The sequence below is a fragment of the Cavia porcellus genome, unplaced genomic scaffold, assembly GCF_034190915.1.
Source record: "Cavia porcellus strain 051 isolate PalLab524CR breed Dunkin Hartley unplaced genomic scaffold, mCavPor4.1 scaffold_11, whole genome shotgun sequence".
NCBI classification, from domain to species: domain Eukaryota; kingdom Metazoa; phylum Chordata; class Mammalia; order Rodentia; family Caviidae; genus Cavia; species Cavia porcellus.
In genome coordinates, this window is record NW_026947494.1 from 736,690 (window position 1) to 757,738 (window position 21,049).

Here is a 21,049-nt window from a genome sequence, read left to right on the forward strand (position 1 = left end):
ACTTAAGGTCGCAAAGAATGTCTTCTGTGTTCTTCCAGAAGAGTTAAAATTTAACTCTCTTAGGTTTCTGATTGACTTTGCTCTGTGTGGCATGAAGTGTCTTGGTGCTGATGTGCAGAAGGCAGTGGTCTTTTTAACGGCATGTGTACTGCTGAGTGTAATGTTCCCGGCTGTTCCAGGACCACTAGGTGAAAATGTCATGTCACATTCCATTACCTTGGGACTGTTGTTAAGTCAGCTGGCCAGAATTAGAGGTTTAATTCTGGACTTTTATTCTTCTCCATTCATCTGTATGTTGATTGTGTATCAGACTCACACTGTCTTTCATGCCATAGTTTTCTAGTAACTTTTGAAGTCTGGCTATGCAAGTCCTCTTTACAGAATTGTTCTGGCCAGTATAGTGACCTATTCTGAATTTCTGTGCACATTTTTGGATGAGCTTGTGATTTCTCTCTCTCTCTCTCTCTCTCTCTCTCTCTCTCTCTCTCTCTCTCTCTCACATACACACACACACACACACACACATATACCAAATAAAAACCAAAAAACATAATAAAGAAAACCCAGATGTCTTAGTTTCTTTCCCATCATTGGGACGTACTATCTGAAACCCACAACTTAGAGGAGGAGAGGTTTATTGGTTCACAGTTTTTGTGGGTTCAGTAAGTGGTCAACTGGCTCCAAGGTAGAAAGTGTACGGTAGAAGAGCCTGGTGGAGGACAGCTGCTCACTCCTTGGCAGCTAGCAAGCAGAAAGAAAGGGGGCAGCTGGGGACAAGAGTACAGCCTTCTAGGTCACATCCAAGTGACCATTTTTACCCAGGTCCTGCCTCCTAACAGCACAGGTAGCCCTGAGCTCACCCATGGATGAACCCACTGCTGTGTACAGCGTTCCCAAGATCCCTATCTCTGAACTTGCAAAGCTTTTAGGGGACACCCAGATCTAAATCACAGCATCAGGCTGCTAGATGTAGTACAATCAGGCTGTACATCAGCCTGGGACATTGTGCTCATGGTAGCTTTCCAGTAAGTAGACATTGTTTATATTCCCATTCAATAAATTATCTTTAGCATCTCTCAGCCACAGTTTGTTGTATTCAGTCTACAAATTTGCAACAGCTTTTTAAAAACATGTTCCCTTTGATAATATTTGGAATGAAATAATTTTTAAAAGATAATCGGTCCCCAGTTGCTAATGCATGGAGATGATTGCTATGTCTTGGTGTTACCCCTTACACCTCCATTAAACTACTTCATCAGTCCAACTTGTTTATGTGGCTTTTAGGGTTATGTTACATGAGCAAAGTCTCTCCTCGTGTTCTGTGGGCCTCCCTTTTGAGACGTTAGTGCATCCAAGCAGGGACAGTGGACACCCTTGCCTTGTGCCAGGCTCAGGGGAGAACATCCAGTCTTCTGTCATGAAGTGAAACTGGCACTATGTGATCTTTGTCAGCTGTTTGCTTTTTGATCCTAGGTTGTTCCAGTTTTTTTAAAAAATAGGTGTTTGATGTTATCTATCCACTTTCTGCATTAATTGACAGGAACCTAAGATTTCTGTCCTTTATTCTATTTATATTTGGTCCTATATAACTGATTTTCAAATGCTTAACCAATAACACACAATGCTAACCCTAACACACAATTTTTATATTTATTGTGGATCTTGTTTTGCTAATTTTCTGAGTGGTTTTTGCCTCTTTTTTTTTTTTTTTTTTTTGTATCAGGGATCAAAGTCATGACCTTGCACTTGGCAAGGCAGGTGCTTATACCTCTGAGCTAAATCCCCAGCCCATTGCCTTATTTCCTGAATACCACAAGTGATATTTCTTTCTTAAAATGTTTAGAAGCTGGGTGGTGACACACATCTGTAATCTCGGCACTTGGGAGGCTGAGGCACAAAGATCATGAGTTTGAGGATAGTCTGGACTCGTGAAAAAAAAATTTCAAGAAAAAAGGCACATGTTACCCATGAGTGCTGGGGACATTTTTATGGGAACCTGCTCTCTCTGTCTGCCTCTGCCTCTGTCTCTGTCTCTGTCTCTATCTCTGTCTCTGTCTCTGTCTCTGTCTCTCGCTCGCTCGCTAATGGCATCAGCTGGGACTATAGGGGACCTTGAACATTATGCACTGAAGAACAGAAGAAAAAGGCGAGAAAACTGACACAGGAGGGAAACAGGGACAACATGCAGAATTAAAACTGGACAACATGGAATTAAAAACCATGCGACAGGTGAATTCTGATGTCCACTCCACTCCCACCAGCAAGGTCCCAGCCACAGTGGGAGGGAGCATCAGCCACGTGGTCAGCCAGGTGTTTTACGTTCCTGCAGGATACTGCTAGAAGCAGCTTTGGCTATAATTCTTTTGTTTTTTCAGTTTTTTACCTCTTCCAAGACTCTCCCTTGCTTCTTAGATGTTCTGGTTCCTAGGATGACCTAGTTATGGGAAAACATGCCAGTTTGCGTGTGGCAAGCCCCTTTCTACAAGCTGGCATTTGAGTTACCCACCACAGGGATGAAGTCTCCCTGACCAAAGCTCAGCATCCCGTCCTCCTGCGGTCAAAGCCAAGGAAGGCCTGGACACATGTCAGCTGCTGTGGCACTGCTCTCTGTCCTGCAGGAATACCTGCTGATTTCGTGACCCGAATGTCAACTGTGATATCTGCCAGCTCATTCAAAGCAATGAGCTTTACTTCCCAGAGGAAATACCTTCTGGTTCCATCTCAGAGCACCCAAAGTGCAGCACCCAATCCAAACCTGACAGAGGGAGGAATCCCCAGAGGCACATACACTGTCTTGGGTTAGAAAGGCCCCACATGTGGCTGTTTGGTAAGCATTTTTTCAGCCTTGACTCTGGTGATTCTGCCAAAAGCCAGGCATGTAGCTCCATCTCTGTGTAGTTCTCAGGTGTGAACCCATCCTTCTTGTGGAACTTTGCTTTATATCGATTCTGATTGCATTCTTCCTTGAGAACCTTGAAGATGCCCTCCTTTGGAAGCTCAGCTCATTGTCTACAACAGGTTTGAAGTCACGTTTGGCAGTGGCTTCCATCCTGGGCACTACTGTGCTCAGCAGCCTGATGCAAAGGGCAGAGGGAGTCCTCTCTGCTGGAGCTGAAGTGGTCAGGTGTGGTGGCCCAGCCTTGCGTCTCTTCTAGGACTCCTCCTTCACACCGAGATGCAATGCCACCCATGGTACAGTTGCCCTCAGTGAACCTACCGGCCTGCAGTGTCCTGAGCAGACACAGACCCCTGTTGCTCCCTAAGGACAGCATCCACTCCAGTCAGTATCAACACCTCAGCTTCAGCTGTAGCTGGCCAGGAAGATCTTGAGCTGGTCATTTGGTCCTGATGCTTGTTAGGTGTCAACTTGGATTTTCTCTCTTTCGGAGTCAGTTGTGACCAAATGGGCCACGTAACTGGAAAGGAGGCTGCCTTCCTAGGTGAGAGGCATGGCCAGGCCTGCGGGCTTCATAAAGAACCAGAGCCATCCAAGAGGCTGATTCGATAGCAGCACTGTGGCTGCACCATCAGGTTGTCTGAATGCAGCATGTTTGATGACCAGTGAGACCTTAAGCTCTGCCACACATAGCAGGAGAGCCTTATCTTTGTCCAGCCTTGGCCCCCATACCTCCCACTGCACAGTGACAGTGGCCCCTCGGGTGATGGATCCCCAAGGGGAAAGAGCCAGCATGTTCTCTGTCCACAGCCTGCAGAAGAGGTCTGGGCTGCTCACCTGACACCAGCTTGTAGCAGGCCAAGTCAGCTTGCATGCCTCTGTCCGTGTCCGTGGTGGTGCCTGTGCTGGACCAGCAGCTGCAGAGGGACAGCTGTGGGGTGGGGCTCTCAGCTGCTCCTCCAGAGGCCCTGTGGCTGTGGCGTGATCACTGTGGACTCAACCCCACTCACAGCAGTAGGTGGGTGGAGGTGCTGTGCCAGATTCAGCCTTCAGTAGTTATGCTGGACTTAAGTCGATCTAGCCCAGTCCTGCTACAGGCCAGCTTCATGTCCTGCTGTGACTGCAACTGGGATGGCCTGGGAGCTTGCTGGACCCAGCACATCCTTCCCGTAGACCTGGTCCTTGAGGGCCTGGAAAGCATACGAAGCCATCATGCAGAACAGGCGGTCACAGGGCCACAAGGAAAATAGGTTCCAGCTGAAGTGATTTGGGCACTGACCAGGAACAGCTCTGCAAGAGCCATCTAGACTGCTGGAATGGGGGGACTCACTTTCTGAGGCTACACACAAGCACACGTGTAAGTACACAGCATGCCACTCACATCACAATGGACACCTCACATGCTACACACGTGTTCATGCTGCACCCTACACACACTACATGCTACATACATACTCACACAGACACTACACATACACGTGCCACATAGATATAAACAGACACTACATGTCTCACATGCCAGTCCCCTCAGACTGAATTCTACACATCACATGTCACCCCACACCGTGCTCACACACAGACAACTCCCCCCAACCAGGACAAGATGCAGAGGGACAAGTGCACCTGTGGAACCGCCTCCTCCACCTGCAGCACCAGCTGCGTCCTCCCCGGCTGCGTCCTCCCCAGCTGTGTCCTCCCCGGTGGCTCCAGACCCTGCTGCAAGCGGCTGTGCCTGATGTAGTCAAATGTGGTCTTGCTCTTGACCACTGGAAAGGAGAGGGCAGAGGGCAGCTCAGCAACCCTGATGCTTGCCAGGTAGTGGCCTCTGTGTCCCACCGCTCAAGGCTGGGGTGGGGTGCAGCAATGGGATGCAGTGGGCCATGAGGCTGGCCGGTCTTTGTCAAGGGTTGAGATCTGGGCGGGTGCCAGGTTACTGAGGCACAAAGGGTTCAGCTCGCACTTCTGCAGAGGGCCCAAATCAGTCTCTCTTTCTGTGAGCCAATGTGTGCAAGGCAGACAAGGCTTGCCATTATTTCTGGAAAGCACAGGGTGCCCACAGAGCCCCGTTTCCAGCCCAAAGTGTGCATGGATGTGGCAGATGACCCTGGACTTGAGTGCACATGCAGAGTCACGGCCTTTCTCCCATTGGTGTCTGGCTTTTTCCCAGCCTGCAGGCTTTTGTGCTGGGTGGGGCTGAGAACCAAATCTGCTCTCCTTTAAAGGTCCCTTGCTGCCTATTTTTCTTCTTTATCAATAGCAGGGATTGAACTCACGACCTCACACTTGCCAGCACTTACACTGCTGAGCCAAATCCCCAGCCCCCTTTGTGCCTATTTGTGCAAAGAGATATACACCAGTCACAATATGCTGTTGGTGGGGCTGCATCTACCCAGATGCTTCCCAAGAAATATCCCTACCAGCTGCCAGGCTGAGGCAGGGGACCTCAGATTCTAGGCAAGAAGTCTAAGGCCTGGCACTGGGTCCTCCCAAATGACCAGGGCCAGTGGCTAGCTCAGGTAGCCTGGGGAGCCCTCTCCTTCCCCACATTCACTCAAAAAGCTGCTTCCTCCACTTTTCCTGGCTGAGCTGAGCTGGGCGCTGCCATGGGCACCTGCAACTTCCCAAGATTGTGCCCTCTGCCTGCTTTATACTGTGCCTCACAACACAGTGCCCTGAGCAGTGGCCGGACCTGGACCCTTTCTCCTCTTCCACACTGCCCTCCTGCCTGCCACGCCACAAGCAGCTCTCCCCAGCCACACCACCCTGCCTTGGAGCCAGCTGACTACAGACTGAAACTTCGACAAACTGTGAGCCAAAATAAACCTCTCCTCCTTTAGGTTGTGAGTGTTGGGCTGTATCCTGGCAAAGGGAAAGTAACTAGGATATATGTCACCCCATCAACACCACCCTCTGACCACCTTCTGCACAGAGGTACTCCTTGGTCCAAGTCTCAGCACAAAGCCCTAACACAGAGTCAGAGCTGTACCACAACACCTAACCCAGCGGTCTGCATTGTTTTTTCAGTTTTTTTTTTTTTAAATCCATGTCTCGGGACTGGAGGTTTAGCTTAGCGGCATAAGCACCTGCCTTGCAAGCAGGCAGTCATGAGTTCGATCCCTGGTACCGATAAAAAGGAAAAAGACAAAAAAAAAAAAAAAAATCCATGTCTCAGGCCAGAGAGCAGGAAGGAGTTATCGTATAGCACCCTGAGAACCAGTGGTGATGCTGTTGGCTGGGGCACTCGGGCCACGTGGGGTCCATGTGAGCACAACATGGTCCAGCAGAGACTCAGGTCTTTGCCTGGCTCCCAGCCTTGGGTGGGAATGAGGTGGACCTCAGGGAACAGCACCCCAGTATCCGTAGAATTTGAGGGCCTCAGAGAGGATTCACAGATGACGATCCCACAGTGGAGGAGGGAGGTGGCCCTGCTGTGCACGTCACTCTGCAATGTCTACCTCGTGCTTCGCTAAACCCACTCAATCTCTTTTCATAGTATACTGTGCTTTCTTGTCCGATGCTCCTGTTCTTTTGCCTCTGACCACCCTACACGCATCTCATGTTTCCTGCAGCTGGACCTACTGCCCTCTCTCCCTGTGACTTGACCCTTCCACATGCACTGGTGTCCTATGGGCTGCCCAAGGGCTAGGAAGAGGTGGGGCAGTGAGGCAGATACGCACGCAGGCAGATGTGGAAGATGAACAGGCGGCTGAGCAGCACGAAGCTGACCGTGCCCACCAGCAGCACCCCACCCATCATGCAGAGGGCCACAGGGGTCTTCACAGGCAAGTGCCACTTGGGCAGGAACAGCAGCCATACAGTCACAGTGCTGATGTCTGAGAGGCAGAGACACAGGCGTCAGCATCATAGAAGTAGCAAGCAGCACATGGGGTTCCCATGGCTGTCCCCATCGCAGTCCCAGCTGGTGATCTGAAAAGGGTGTGGGTGGCAGAGCCCCCAAAGTCTGGCCCTCCACCCCCAGCCTGCCACCTTCAAAGACCGTGGACCACACTTGGCAGGATGCTACTAGGATGGGATCTCCCAGAATGAGGTACAGAGAATGATGGGGGCTGTGAGGCAGACCCCTAGGACAGGGACACGGCATGACTTCATGGACCTGCGAGGATGCTAGTTTGGGTTGCTGTGCCCAGGTCTCCAGCCCCATGCAGGCTTCTGGGACTTGCTTCAACCCACAGTCAGGGAGCCTCATGGAGCCACCATGATCAGGGTGTGCGAGGGACAAGCCTGCTTCTGCCTGCCCCTGCCATGGCCATGCTAGGAGGCTCAGCCCAGGCTGCTCAGCCCAGCCCTGGCCTCTCCTGCCCACCCCGTCCTCCAGGGCTGTTGCAGCCTCTAATTGTATTCCACAGGTGTCCAGGGTCCAGGTGACATGGCAGTTGCTTCAGAAAATACTTTGTGACCGAGGAGAAGAGCTTGTGGGGGCTCCAGAATCAGGAGAGTGTGACCACAGGGAAAGCCCACATTCAGAAAAAGTCCAGGTGGATGGCATGGTTCCATCTGGAACTCCCAGGGCTGAATCTGAAAGAACAGGAGCATCCACCGTGTTGGCTGGGGGTGCTCCAGCGTGAGCCAGCAGGCTCCGCCCTCTCTAGTGGGGGTGTGCAGATGTCCTGATGCCTGGGGCTGACATGGTGGCCGTTCCGGCCCCAGGGTGAGGAGTCAGAGCTGCTCCCATGTGCTGCAGCTCCTGTGACAAATGACCTTAAATTGGAGATGCTTAAGCCAGGCACTTTCATCTCACACTGAGGCCACAGTCTGAGTGACACAGCGCACAGGTGTCCTCGCCCAGCTCTTTCCAGGTCTCTCCCAGCTCTGGAGTTCTAGGTGTTTCTGGGTGTGTGGTGGCTGCAGGGCTTCAGACTGCCTCTGTCCTGTGCGGCCTCTTTGTGTGTCTCCTCTTCTCAGAAGTAAAGTGTCCCTGGTGGCAATGAGTCAGATGAGATCCCTGTCATGTCTGCAGCTCAGTCCTGGATGTGGTCACACCTTAGGGCCACACCCGGCTGGTCACACCTTTCCCTCTTGCTCACTGCAGATGGAGGTGCTCACAGCCCAGGCTCCTGGATCCACCTGTGGTCAGAGACGGGTCTTGGCTCTTCTCCGCTCTTCCCCTGCTGACAGTGGCTCTTGGAGGTAGCCCTGGGCCTGCTGTGCCCGCATGGTCCCCCTGGGCCCCAACACGTCTCACAGCAAGAGGGGTCAGAGGGCACAGAGCACTTGCCCTCAGACCTGGCCTCCTGGGATCCTGGGAAGCCCTTGGCTGTGTTAGGAGGCCAAGCCTGGTTGGAGATGGTCCCTGGGGTGTGACCTAGGAGGGTGGATTCTTGTTCCCAGCTCATCCCTTCTTGCTTCCTGGCTGTCATGAGGTGAGCAGCTGTCCTCTGCTAGGCCCCTGCATCATGATGTTCCTGCCTTGAAGCCAGCTGGCCATGGACTGAATCCCCCAAAACTGAGCCAAGTGAAACCTCTTCTTTACACGGTAGGTGTCAGGTGTTCTGTCCCAGCAGTGGGAATGGTGACTGATATGAGTGGACGTAGAGCCACTTGCATACCGGGCTCGCTGCTCCACACTCCTCCTCAGAAAAGGTGGCCGGAGTTGAGGCAGAGGCTCAGCACCCTCACACAGAGCAGCCCAAGCAGGAGGCACTCTGTGGCTGCGTACCTTTGTAGCTGGGGTCCGTGCGGAGCTTGCTGGGGTTGATGAAGTGCTGGATGCAGACATACAGCAAGAGGACCTTCACGCAGAGCAGGCCTACCAGTGCCGAAGCCACGGAGCAGAAGAAGAACCTGCAGGGGCAGAGCGTGCTGGGGACGCTGGCGAGGGCAGGCTGACCCCATGTGGGCATCTCATGGGGGGACAGACCCTGACTACTGTCCTGACAGCCCTTGGGCCTCCTCTGTGTCCTCTTAGCCACCTGTCAAGCTCTCCAGGCAGACATCACTGGCCAGTGACCTCAGTCATTCCCTCACTCCCCAGTCCTCTGCCTGAGCCTTCTGTCTGTCTGTCCTGCTATCTAGACAGATGCCTCCAGCGACAAAGGCGATCCACCAGGCAGCAGTGCCCAGAGCCCATCTGAACCCAGCAGGACCAGCGTCTTCCTGTGAACACGTGCACTTGTCTGGGCATCAAGTCCTCTGGTCTGGCTCCCGTTTCCATGCTGCATGTAGCCCTGGCAAGGCTGTGTTATTTATTCCCAGAGCTTGGGCAGCTAGCAGTGTGCAGTCTCCCATGCTCTGCAGACCCCATCAGCTTCTGGGCCAAAATGCACTCAACTCCACTGTGCACTTGCTCTCTGCAGAGCCCCAGTGCCCATCCTGGGCGCCACCTCCCCACACAGTCAGTGTCCATCCCTGGGTGCTCCGAGGTGTGTCCAAGGGTGCAGACTCTCCTGGCCCATGCCTGGGGCATGCCTTCCTGTGCCATCTACCCATGCTGGGCTCCACCAGCAGGCCATCTTCTTTATAGGTCTGAGCCGAGGCTCTGTCTACAGCAGCAGCCCCTGTCTGCTGCTCAGTGCTCTGGTTGTTCACTGCCCTGGGCAGGGCAGCAGAAGCAAAAGCCATTGAACCATGGTTCCTGCGATGCTCATGGCCACCAGGTGCCTCTGTCCTCCACACTGGGCCCAGAGTGAGGAGGGGTGCTGTGTCTTCCTGGCTGTCTTCATGAGGATTAAGCCAATAGATACTTGGTCCACATGAGCCAATGGCCCAGACATGTCCCAGGAGCCTCGTGAATCCACTGCCATCTGCGCTTGGACTCTCTCACATGCCCCCAATCTGCCCACTTGAGTGTGGAGAGAGCAGGTGTCCCAGGGCAGTGAGTCCAGGAGGCCCCACAGGTTCCTCCAGGGCAGGACAGGGTCTCAAGGTCTGGAATTGTGGGTACCTGCAGGGACAGCTCCACCAGACAGCTCAGGATGAGTAGATGTGGGCACCAGGCTCCCTGTGTGGGGACGAGGACGTGGCTCCAAGATGGCCTTTCCCTCATGCACCCCACAGCACCCCATCCTGCTTCACTCCTGTGGAGGCCCCCAGCCCTGTGAGCCACCCCAGCCTCCATCAGCCCTCACCAGTAGTTCCTGCTCCCCACACAGTTGTTCAGCCACTCGCAGTGATGGTCGAAGCCTGCGATACACTTGTTGCAGGAGCTGCAGTGCTTGGCTTTCTCATTCCTGGAGGAATCGAGGGAGGCTGATTGGCCCACATGTATGAGTGGCATGTGGACTGAGCCTACCAGTGTCCCAGGGCCCCAAAACTAAGATGCAACCCAGCAGTGGCTACAGTGGCCTTGCCTTTCTTTTGTGGCCTTTCCACATCTGGAAAACCCAAGGAAGATTCCCCTGTGCCCTGTACTACGGGCAGGGCTTCGGGTGGCAGAGACGGAGGGCCCCAGGCTGAGCTGGAGGCGCTCGGCCCACTGGGCAGGCTCAGCTGTCACCTCAAGGGCTGCAGGCTGCCATGCCCTGGGGGAGACTCACACAGTGACCTCACACAGGTGGCAGTACTGGTTCTGGATCACATGTGCGTGCTGGGAGCGGTCGAAGATAGGCATAGGCTTGGAGTAATTCCTGAGTCGGACGTTGGCTTCTGCAGGGTCAATGGTGACTGCGGTGAAGTAGACAACCCAGTGGAACACGAACACAACACCGGTCACCTGGGGTGTCAAGGAAGACTTGGCTGGGCCAGGTAAGCAGGGCACAATGCCCCTGGCCCTCTGCTATTTGTGCCACGAGGGGACCCCACATTGCACCTTCCAACCACATGCTCACCCCAAGATTTGGGACAGAGCCCACACTGGGGAGCAGGCCCTGTGCTGTCCCATGTCCTGGTCCCCTGTCCTGGTATTCCTGGTATGCAGGAGCATGGGCCCTGGGGAAGTTACACCAGCCAGGTACGTGGACACTGGACAGGCCACAGGTAGAGGATCTAACATCATGCTTAGCCAGTGTGGAGAGGACCCCATCTCTCAGGGACTGAGCACTCCCAAGGCCCCTAGGCTCTCTCCAGCCAGGACCAAGAAGCCATGGCAGGAAAGGCTCTGTGCCCTGGCCAGGAGGAGGATGTGCACCTTTGGGGCTATAGGTACACAGACGCATGCTTCCTTCCTTTCCTGGAAACCAAACAGGAGAGTACAAGACGGGACTCCCAGCCCCTGCACTGGGCTTCTAGGGCTGGGCAGCCAGCGTTTGCAGCCAGCCCCATGCGTGCCCAGAAGTGGACACCCTCACACAGCAGGAGAGGGAGGTTGGATTGTGGTCTAGCCCTGCAGGATCCCTGGGGGCCTCCTGGGGCCAAGGCTCACTGGATTTGGGGCTGGGTAAGTATTCTGCCCCACTGAGGAGCATCCTTGAGGGGTCTCACAGATGCTGCTCCAGCGTGCATGTGTTGAGGCTGGGGTCTGATGGGAACAGTGGGTCTGGATGGCCTGGGAAGGACCCTGGTCCTTGTCACACGTGTCCTGTCCCACAAGGGTCCCTGGCACTAGCCCCCTCCCCATTACCATCCAGACCCTCCTGCCACACAATGCGCAGATGGGTAAGGCTGCGTCACACAGGTTGCAGGTCATGGCCGGACATGGACTCAGATGGGTGACAGTACAAGACTTGCAGTGCAAGTTGGCTCCACACCACTCCCTACAGGCTGAGCCCAGGCCAAGCTGCCTGTTTGTGTGGTTACCGTGGCAACAGGTGTGCATAGGAACCTGAGACACAAAGGGCAAGGGATGGGGCCACGGATGGGCAGGACCGGTGTAACTCCTTCTGTAGGCCTGGCACAGAGCTTGGAGGACACAGTGGGCAGTGGTGGTGGGCAGGGAGGCAGGGCTCCGGTGATCACCCAGCCCCAGGGGAGGCTGGGAAAGGTGCTCAGGCTGCTGTGGTGGGCCTGACACCTGGGCCTGGACCTGCCAGGCAAACCTACAGTGTCTATCTGGGAAAAGAGGGTTCAGCTTCCTTGGGGATCCCGAGATTCCAGGCAGAGTCGCCACCCCTAGACATGAAGCTGTGTCAGTGAGGACCACAGGGGTGCAGCTCCTGTCATCCCTAACTCGGGCAGCTAGGGTCAGGAGGACGAAAGGTGAGAGACGCAGGGCCGCTGCCAGCCTCAGGCCTCCGCTGGAAGTTTCCATCTGGGAGCCCAGAAGCCGGAGCTCAACATCCCTGGCAACAATCTGTGTTTAGTAAACAAACCTCGGGAGAGAGCCAGCTGTGAGCCACACGCCCTTCGCCCTCCTGACACTGTGACCTTGCCTGTCCTGTAGTCAGGAAGGGAAGGGTGGGGAGATCTGAGGTGACCCTCGCCACTGCATCCGCTCCAGGGCAAGGCCTGCAGTGGAATGGGCTGGCTGGCAGGTGGGTGTGTGTGCTGCTGGAGACCCCTCGCCAGGGCCAGTGCCCCTACTGAGGCAGTGGCTCCCCCAGCCCAGGCTGCACGAAGGAGGACCCCAGATTAAACAGCTGCGTGGAGTCCAACAGCACAGTCTCCTCTGCAGGAAGGTATGCGTCCTGCCAAGCAGAGGCCCTGTGGAGGCCTTGCTGGCCTGGTCACCGCGTGCTGGGAGACCAAGGGTCGCCAGTAGGGCGCTGCCCTCCACAGAGCAAACCCTGCCCTACCCAGCCAGGTCACACCCAGCCCTAAGCCTTGCAGGCTGCAGATGCTGTTGGCGCCCTCAAGTGGCCACAGCGTATGCACCTATGAGTGGGAAGTAGGGAGCCACAGCTGGAAGCTGGTCCTGGGGGGTGAGGGACAGTTGGAGGTACAGCACGGAAGGCAAGCCCAGGGTTCTGGGAAGACAGGGGCCCTGCGGGGAGCACATGGGGCTCAGGGCTGTGCAGGACACAGAGAAGACCAAGGCAGTTTCAGGGATGCTGCAAGGAAACACCAGCCACACTGTACAGGAGCAAGCGCCTCGTGCTGAGGTCCGGACTTGGAAATGAGGTTTCCTTCTGCTCCTCAGGTGACCCCTGCCCCCGAAGGGACCTCAGGCCTCCTGGAAGGGACTGAGCAGAGGCAGGCTCCCCAGGCTGGTGGAGTGAGCACACGGCTGGGATAGTCTGTCCCTTCACTGCCCCCTACCCCTGCCTCACAGTATGAGACAAAAACAAACAAACAAACAAAAACTTGTGGGGCCAGGGTTTTAGCACTGCAGCACAGTGCCTACCTGGAAAGCTCAAGATCCTGAATTCAATTCCCAATACCACCCCCCACACACACACACACACAAACTTGTGAGTCAGGTGTGGGGACACATATATGTAATCCAGTACCCTGGGAGGCTGAAGCAGGCGGACAGCAAGTTCAAGCCCAGCCCAGGAAACTCAGTGACTTAGTGAAACTGTCTCAAAATGAGAAATAAAAAGGATTAAGAATGCAGCTGAGGGCAGAGACCCTGGGTTCAATCCCAGGTACCACAAAAAGCCAAAACAATATACCTATAGTTTGAGGTACCCAAAGTGTGGCAAGGACAGAGAATCTCTTGGCTCCTCAGTGATCCTCAGGGGGACACACAGCAGGTCAAGGGAGCAGGGCACAGGGAGCAGGCACAGGGAGCAGGCAGTGAGCCCTGCATGGTGCAGGTGAGCAGCAGGCAGGAAGAAAGCCACATTTAAGGCTGCCCCAAGGCCCCAGCGTCTGCTGGCAGCTGCTCCCAGTGCAGGGGCCTTAGCCACCCACATGTCCCCCTGGCAGGCCCGGCCCCAGGTGCCCATACTGCCATGGGAGGTGCCAGCCCTGCCCAGGCCATGCTCTGCATGGAACTACAAGGCAGGTCCAGTCCGTGGGGTCAGATGCCACCCAATACCCCAGAGACGCAGTGGCTGCAGCCTGAGTGATATCCACAAACACACTCAAACCCCAGAGAGTCTTGGTTTTCTACAAACCTCACCCAGGATGAGGACATGGGAGGAAGGGATGCGGGGACTGATGGAGGACATGAGGACAGACAGAAGCTGTGTAAGATCGAGCCGTCTTTACCGGGGTGGGGTGCGTGTCTGAGCCAGAGTGAGAGGCCAAAAGGGACACCCAGCTGGAGGCCCTGGTTTTCTCTGTCTCCCCCAGTCCTCTCACCCATGGTAGATAGGAGGCCATGTGGAAGGATGTGGGGACTGGTGGCCATGAAACTGGGGGTCTGGGAACACAGGGCCCAGATGCCACGAAGACCCAGGAGGGTGCAGTGGGCGGGTGCCTAGGTGCAGGGTAGGAGAGAACAGAGAGGGTGGCCTAAGGAGGAAGGAGCTTGGCTGGCAGGGGCAGAGTCTGCAGATGACAGAGCAGCTGCATGTCCTACCACCTGAGCCCTATGCCTGTCTAGGCCTGGCTCAGACCCACCTGCTGAGTCTGGGCAGAACCCAGGCCTTCTTGGCAAAGGCCTCCAGGCAGAAGTGGAGCGGTGCCCACCTCCTGGGGTCCCCTCTGTGGCTGCTACTATTCCTTGGGGCATCTAGGCTGCAGCAAAGTTATCAGAGGGGCCAAGGAGCAGAGTGCCTGGCATGGGTGTGCCTTTCACTAAGGCAGCCTCCAGCACCAGGAGACATGTAGCTGCTCTTCCCAATGTGCAGCAGAAGGCCTTGCCTGCTCAGGGAACCAGCAGCTGCCCAGGGCACCCCATTCTCAAGCTAAACCCCATGTCCTGTGGACACAACCTTAACCTCTCAGCTAGACTGGCCAATGGAGTGTCCTGTGCATGCTGACAGGAAAAATTAGCTTAAATATTTATATTAGAAGCTAAAAAAGGTCTGACATCAACGATCTGAGTTTCTACCTTAAAATAGATGGAAAAGAAAGGCAGAGTAAACCTAAAGACAGAAATAACACAATGAAAACAGACGTTTAAAAAAAAACAGAGGCAATCAGAATTAATGCACTCTAAAGCTGGTTTCTGTAAATAGGAATAAAAACTGATGAAAGAAAAGAGCAGGGACTGAACTCCGGCACAGCAGGGCTTTGCAGACACCCACAGAGAAATAGCCCTGTGGCAAACAGCGTTGTCCCAGGAAACTTGGCAGTTAAATGAGATAATCACATTTCCTGAACAGCACGATTTACAGGAGATGAAACAGAAAAGCTATGCAGCCCTTCGAAACACATCCAATCACTATTGAGAGCCTTCCTTGCCCTGGGAGGAAGTGATGAGCGCCCTGGGCAAGGGAGCCCAGCCCAGCCACTCCTACCAGAGAAGGCAGAGGGCACTGTGGCAACTTGGGGACCCCTGGCTGCAAGGCAGCTGAGAGGCTGTGAAGGGAGGGGTGGTGGGGCGGCTCGTGACTTGCTAGTCCTGAGCTAGTGCAGTGGCGATCAGAGTAAAAGACAGAGGCTTGCAAAGCTGCTCCAGAAGGAAGTGAGGGCTGACACCAGACTGCAGAGCCCTGGTGGCCGAAGTGAACGACGGGACTCGGGGTCATCTTTGCTCTCCTTTGCCTGAAGGAACTGGGTTCCAGGAAGAGCACTCACCTCAAAGGTAGCCAAGCCCAGGGGCAGCACAGACCCTGCCCAGGCTGTGAACACAAGTTGTCCTGCAGCTGCTCACATCTGTGTCCTCTGCTGCCCCCCGCCCACCGCCCGCATGGTGCTGGTCATTTCACTCACTGACACCTGCAGGGATGGCACAGCTAAAGCCAAGAGCCACACAGTGACACAGTCACATGCTCGAGGTGGACATCTCAGCAAGGCTGGAACTCTAGCTCCAGATAGACACTTCCACAGGGCCACTCTGCACCCAGCACCAGCTTACCTGTCCCCAACATCACAGCTTCCAGGGCCTGGCAAGCTGGGTATGAGCCAGAGCATATGTCTCCTCCCACCACTCTCTGGGTGTACCTTCCTAGAGGCCCAGTCCTGGGGTTCACACAGAATCCACAACTGCCACAGACTACAGTGTGTACCCTGACAGGACTAGATGGGCAATGGCATAGGGGGAGCTCGACTTGCCCCAAAGTCCTTCTTACCCTCACCTAAGAACAGCACAAATTGGCCCAGGGCCCTGCAGCCCCCTCCCTCTCCCCAGGACTCTCCACTGCTAGTGCCCTTCCACCACCACAGGTCCCCGCTCACAGTGGTATGTGGGTCCTCTGCACCTGGGGACACATGGCCAAGGCACACAGGTGTGGGGAGAGAGCCCATGGGACCAGTTCTCTGGGAGACCAGTGAAGGAAGCCCCCTTCCCACCTCCACCCCACCAGGAAGAAGGATACGGAGTATGAAATGTACTTCCAGGTGCTCGGCAAGAGTGGAATGACAATCCCAAAGGTGACGACGGACAAGACCAGGTAGGTAGCCCAGACCACCGCCTGGAAGGGGTGGAGTGGCAGTGACCAGCCGTTCACCCTGGACAGTTGACGTGGCTGACTCTTCAGGCCGCTGACCTGGGTCTCTGGGTGAACCCGTGGCAGGTTCCTGCTGAAGAGGTCCATCTGCAAGACAGAGGGGCCATGGAGGCTGTCAAGCCCAGGGCAGGGCAGGGACAGGCTGTGGACCCATCAGCCACCATGGGAAGCGCCTAGGCTCAGGATCCGTGGCTCCAGGCAATGGGAGCAGGCTGGTGTCCACCTCCACAGGAAATGTGCCTCAGGCCACAGCCAACAGCCCTAGGGCTCTTTGGGCTGCAGAAACCAAAGCTGCATGTTTACCTGTCCAGGTCCCCAACAATCTCTGGGGAAGGCCTTGCCAGGTGCCATACCAAGAAGACTGCTAGAACTTGCATATAAACACACACTGACTGACTCATTGATGCTGGAAGGACGCAGGGCAGACCTTGGAGACCACCAAGGAAATGCAGGAAACAGGGGTTTGGTAGACTAGCTGGCACTGCAGCTTCCCAAAACCCCTCCTCAAGTATTGCCTCCTCTGCAAATGCTGCAAGAACACAGCAAGAGGCTGCACCACAAAAGACCACATGGTCATCCCTTCCTCAGAGCCCTAGGACCTCTGGACACTCCCAGGTGGACATTCCCAGGTGAACGGTAGCAGGAGGGGTCCTGTGATCACTCCTGGACCAGCAACAGAGGATGGTGGCTGGAGCTGGGGCTAGGATGTGGAAGAAACTCGTGACTGGGAGATATTAAAGAAAAGCCTTGCATAATGTGGCTTTACGCAAAAGCTTTGCTGTCCCTTTGGGAAAAATCATTCAGAAAATGAAGCAAATGGAAGCTCTTTAGGAAGACAAATGAGGAACATTCTGAGATGCTCGTCACCTCTGAGTTCAGGGTCCTCTGGGCTCCCTGGAGCACACTGTGGCTGCTGGGCTCCTGTACTCTCTGAGTGACTCCTAGTGGGTACGGCCTGTTCACAGTGGCCCAAGTCTGTCTGGGGAGTTCCAGACGAGGGTGCCTATTGTGAAGCTAGACCACATTACTGGGGTAACAATGTGTCCTGAAAAGTACAACTTCCCACTGGACACAACAAGCCAGATGAAAGCACAAACTGACAGAAAGAGGCTGCCAAAAATTTGAATTGCACTCTGGAAGGTCAACCGAGTATTCACAGATGCCAGAGTGGCAAGACAGAGACAAACCATGAACCAAATCCCCTGAAACTTTAAGTCAAATGAAACTATGGTGTCAGGTGTTATGTCCAACAACTGTAAAGCTAATGTAGAAAATTGTTATCAGAGGGCCTGGGGATTTAGCTCAGCGGTATAAGCACCTGCCTTGCAAGTGTGTGGTCATGAGTTTGATCCCTGAGTTTGATAAAAACGAAAAAGACAAAAAAAAAAAAAAAAAAAGAAAGAAAGAAAATTGTTACCAGGATTGAAGTCTTGCTGTGATTGTACCTAACTGTGTGGTTCAGATGAATTCATTACTGGTTTATGGGAGGAGTTTGGAAAGTTTGGAGATGCCAGCTAGGGAAGTCCTCATCTGGTGTAAGCAGAACCTGATGGGTGATCTGGTCAGAGCTCAGAGGACCACACTGCTAAAGGCAGACAGTAAAGACCATGCTCATGAAGCTTCAGTGGGAAACAAGGACTCTATTTGCAGGTGAACTAAAAGTCACATGCATGATATTCTGCCTGCCCCACCCCCAATCATATTTTTCTCCTATCCTGAGAGAGAAGGAGACTAAGGATTGTAGTGAAGGATGATGGACTAATTGATCTAGCATAGGAAATTTCAAGGCAGCCAAAACTCAGGTTGTAACATGGACACTGCTGACTGTGTTTAGCCAGATTTATAGTGAGAATTGAGGTCAAAGAATAGAGTAGAAAAATTTCAGGTTTGGCCCAAAAGAAGCCATGTGTAAAGTTCAGGCCAAAAGAGGTGTGGCTACTGAAGATATAAGTGCCATTTAAAAGAAACTGCACAGGGATAAAACAAAAGATATTTTGAGGGTATCATGGAAATCACAAAGACCCCACCATCACAGACCAAAGGGTACAAAATGGCAATCTTTCATTTGAGAAGAGAGAGTCTGGAGCATCTGCCCAGAAGGGCCTTCTAGGGATTTGGTTTCCCAGGATTCATTTTTGCAATTAGGGCCTGCTGCAGCCATGATCTAAGGGTTCCTGGCTGCTGCCTCTACTGACAGCAGACCTTGGCATTGTTCATATGATACTGCTGCAACCAGCATGCTAAATGCAACATTTTTAGGGTCAGGGTGGCTTCCACCTGGATTATAAGAAAGGCCAAGCAAGGAATCCTTGAAAGGAAAGTATATAAAGTTGTGGAAATGAAGCTAAAATTGCAGTGGTGACTCCAGGAACTTGGAGATTTCATGGACTATGGAACACCTGCTAAGGAAAGCTGCAGGATGTGAGTGGACCCAGCGTGAGAGATCATGTGGGCTGCCACCTCAAGGCCACAGGGCTGGGGCTGCCCAAACTGCCAAAACTCTCATTTCAACACCATGTGCTCCAGATGCCAGATATGGAGCTACAGGGCCTCCTGTTTGCCCACCTGGTTTCAGTCTTGCTTTGTTTCAGTACTTTGCTTTTTCTCTATTTCTTTCTTTTGGAATGGGCCTGTTTACGCTACGTCATTGCGCCTTGGGATTTGTCTTAGTTACTTTTTACTGGTCACTGAGACAAAATACCTGATGTACCATGTTGGGAAAGGAAAGGTTTATTTCTTACAGTTTTTGGAGGTTTCAGTCCACACTCAGTTGGCTCCAAGGCAGGGTGGCATGGCAGGGCCGCAGTTCATGGCGGCTACAAACAGCAAGACAGAAACCGGCAAGAGAGCAAGACACACCTTCTTCCTGCCATTATATCACCTCCTGGCTCCACCCCTTTGTGGGTGTAGCACTGACACCATCAATCCAAGCACTATATAATGCACCAATCACAGATGCATAATGTAAAGGCATGAGGCCTAGGGGCCACAGACACAAACCATGACAATCTACCCTTGAACCCCCAGGACTCATGTACATTCTTTATACAAAAGACATTTAGTTCATCTCCAAGAGTTGCCAAAGTCCTAAGTTTCAGCATTGCTGAGAAGTCCAAGTCCCAAGTCTTCTCCAAGATCTATGACAAACTCTGAATTGTAACCCCTTATACAAATGAAACAAGTTTAAACATTTCTCAAATGCAAAGGCACAAGAAAAACATTACTATTCCAAAAGTTACAAATGGAAATGTAAAGCATTGAAAACAAAGCAGGTCCAACATCCAGCAGGAAGAACATTAAGTCCTAGAGTTCCATGCTCAGCATTTGAAGCAATCTGGTTGCAAGCTCCAAAAGGCTTGATTTCACCCCCACAGCATTTACAGGGATTTTAGCTCCCGCATCTTCTCTCTTAAACCTTCTCTGCTCGCTTTTTGCAACTTTCCTTAGATGATTCATGTTCCTGGCTTTTCCAAATTTCTGAGGTCTCCACTGTACCTTTGACTTTACCCTTACATCTTTACAAATTGCCCTCTCAGAGGCACACTGCTTGGCCTCCCAGGCCTTTGGAATTGAGGTGAAAGCCATCTTACCCTTAGAATTTGTGCATCTTCCTTACACCTAAAATCAGCACCATGTTGATGCCACCAAGGTTTGCTGCCATCTGGGAGACCAACCAGGCTTTTTTCTCTCTTAGCTGTCGGGATCGATTGCCTGGATTGTTGGGCTCTGTGAACCTGAATGTGGAGAAAAGCTTCTCTATGCTGCCACCATTTTTGAACCTCATGTGGCCTCCATCGCTCTTCTGGAGCATGGTGTCTGCAGCTTTCACCTCTAAGCATATTCTTTCACTTTTGCAGTTTTGAGGATGCAAAGGGTGGAGATATGCTGCTTCCTGGGATGCCCCAGGGCCATCTTTCTTATCCCTTTGTTTCTCCTTAGCAATAAAAGCCTCAACCCTGTCTTTAAAATCCATAGCTTTCCTGGAATTTTCCTTCTGATAAAATTCACAGTTGTAAATTATCCTGCTGGGCTCTTTGCTCTTGATTTGCAACATAAAGCTGGCTAAAAGCCCCCAACAATAGCCATGCCACAGCCTCAACATTCAACTGCCTTGAAATATCCTTTTCCAGATTAATCAGTCCATTGCCCTTGGTCTCAGTCTCAGGCAAAGTCTCTGGGCATAAGCAAAATGCAGACAAACTTTCTACTAAGCCAATAACACACATTATGGGGAGTCCAACAACCAATGCAGTCCTTCTTCCCAGCAGAAACCTCCCAAGCCTGGTCTTTACCATGAGGCTATCAGCCTTTTGATCTCCTGAGCTCAGACCAGAATATCCTCTACAAAACAGCCTAAGCTGCTCCAGCTCTATGCATCCAGGCAACATGTCTGAACCTTTCCAAACTCTACCCACAAGCCATTTGGAAAGGCTCTTGAAAAACATGGCCAGGTATAGTCACAGTGAATGACTCCACTCCTCAATACCAAATTCTGTCTTAGTTACTTTTTACTGGTCACTGAGACAAAAATACCTGATGTACCAAGTTGGGAAAGGAAAGGTTTATTTCTTACAGTTTTTGGAGGTTTCAGTCCATACTCAGTTGGCTCCAAGGCAGGGTGGCTTGGCAGGGACACAGTTCATAGTGGCTGCAAACAGCAAGGCAGAAACCCGCAAGAGAGCGAGACACACCTTCTTTCTGCCATTACTTCACATCCTGGCTCCAGCCCATGTGAATGTAGCACTGACAACACCAATCTAAGCTCTAGACAATGAACCAATCACAGATGCATAATGTAAAGGCATGAGGCCTGGGGACC

At 53.0% G+C, this 21,049-nt stretch overlaps 1 protein-coding gene across 1 annotated transcript; it reads right to left on the minus strand.

Annotated features, from left to right (window-relative positions):
• Positions 1-1,683: 1,683 nt before the first annotated feature.
• Positions 1,684-17,669, minus strand: LOC100733840 (palmitoyltransferase ZDHHC11). Its single transcript, XM_023560318.2, has 7 exons — positions 16,099-17,669; positions 10,390-10,565; positions 9,982-10,083; positions 8,574-8,698; positions 6,574-6,729; positions 4,520-4,662; positions 1,684-4,086 (listed from the first exon to the last, which is right to left on the minus strand). The coding sequence occupies exons 1-7, from the start codon at positions 16,315-16,317 to the stop codon at positions 3,988-3,990; spliced, it is 1,020 nt and encodes a 339-aa protein (XP_023416086.1). The 5' UTR covers positions 16,318-17,669; the 3' UTR covers positions 1,684-3,987.
• Between the last annotated feature and the right edge of the window lie 3,380 nt (positions 17,670-21,049).

What these genes read in the sequence shown, in the direction of transcription:
- LOC100733840 (XM_023560318.2), bottom strand. Translation starts at nt 16,317, where the DNA reads ATGGACCTCTTCAGCAGGAACCTGCCACGGGTTCACCCAGAGACCCAG. An exon ending in GGAAGTACATTTCATACTCC is followed by an intron (nt 10,566 to 16,098) that starts GTATCCTTCTTC and finishes TTGACACCCCAG; the next exon opens with GTGACCGGTGTTGTGTTCGT. An exon ending in CACCTGTGTGAGGTCACTGT is followed by an intron (nt 10,084 to 10,389) that starts GTGAGTCTCCCC and finishes CGATTCCTCCAG; the next exon opens with GAATGAGAAAGCCAAGCACT.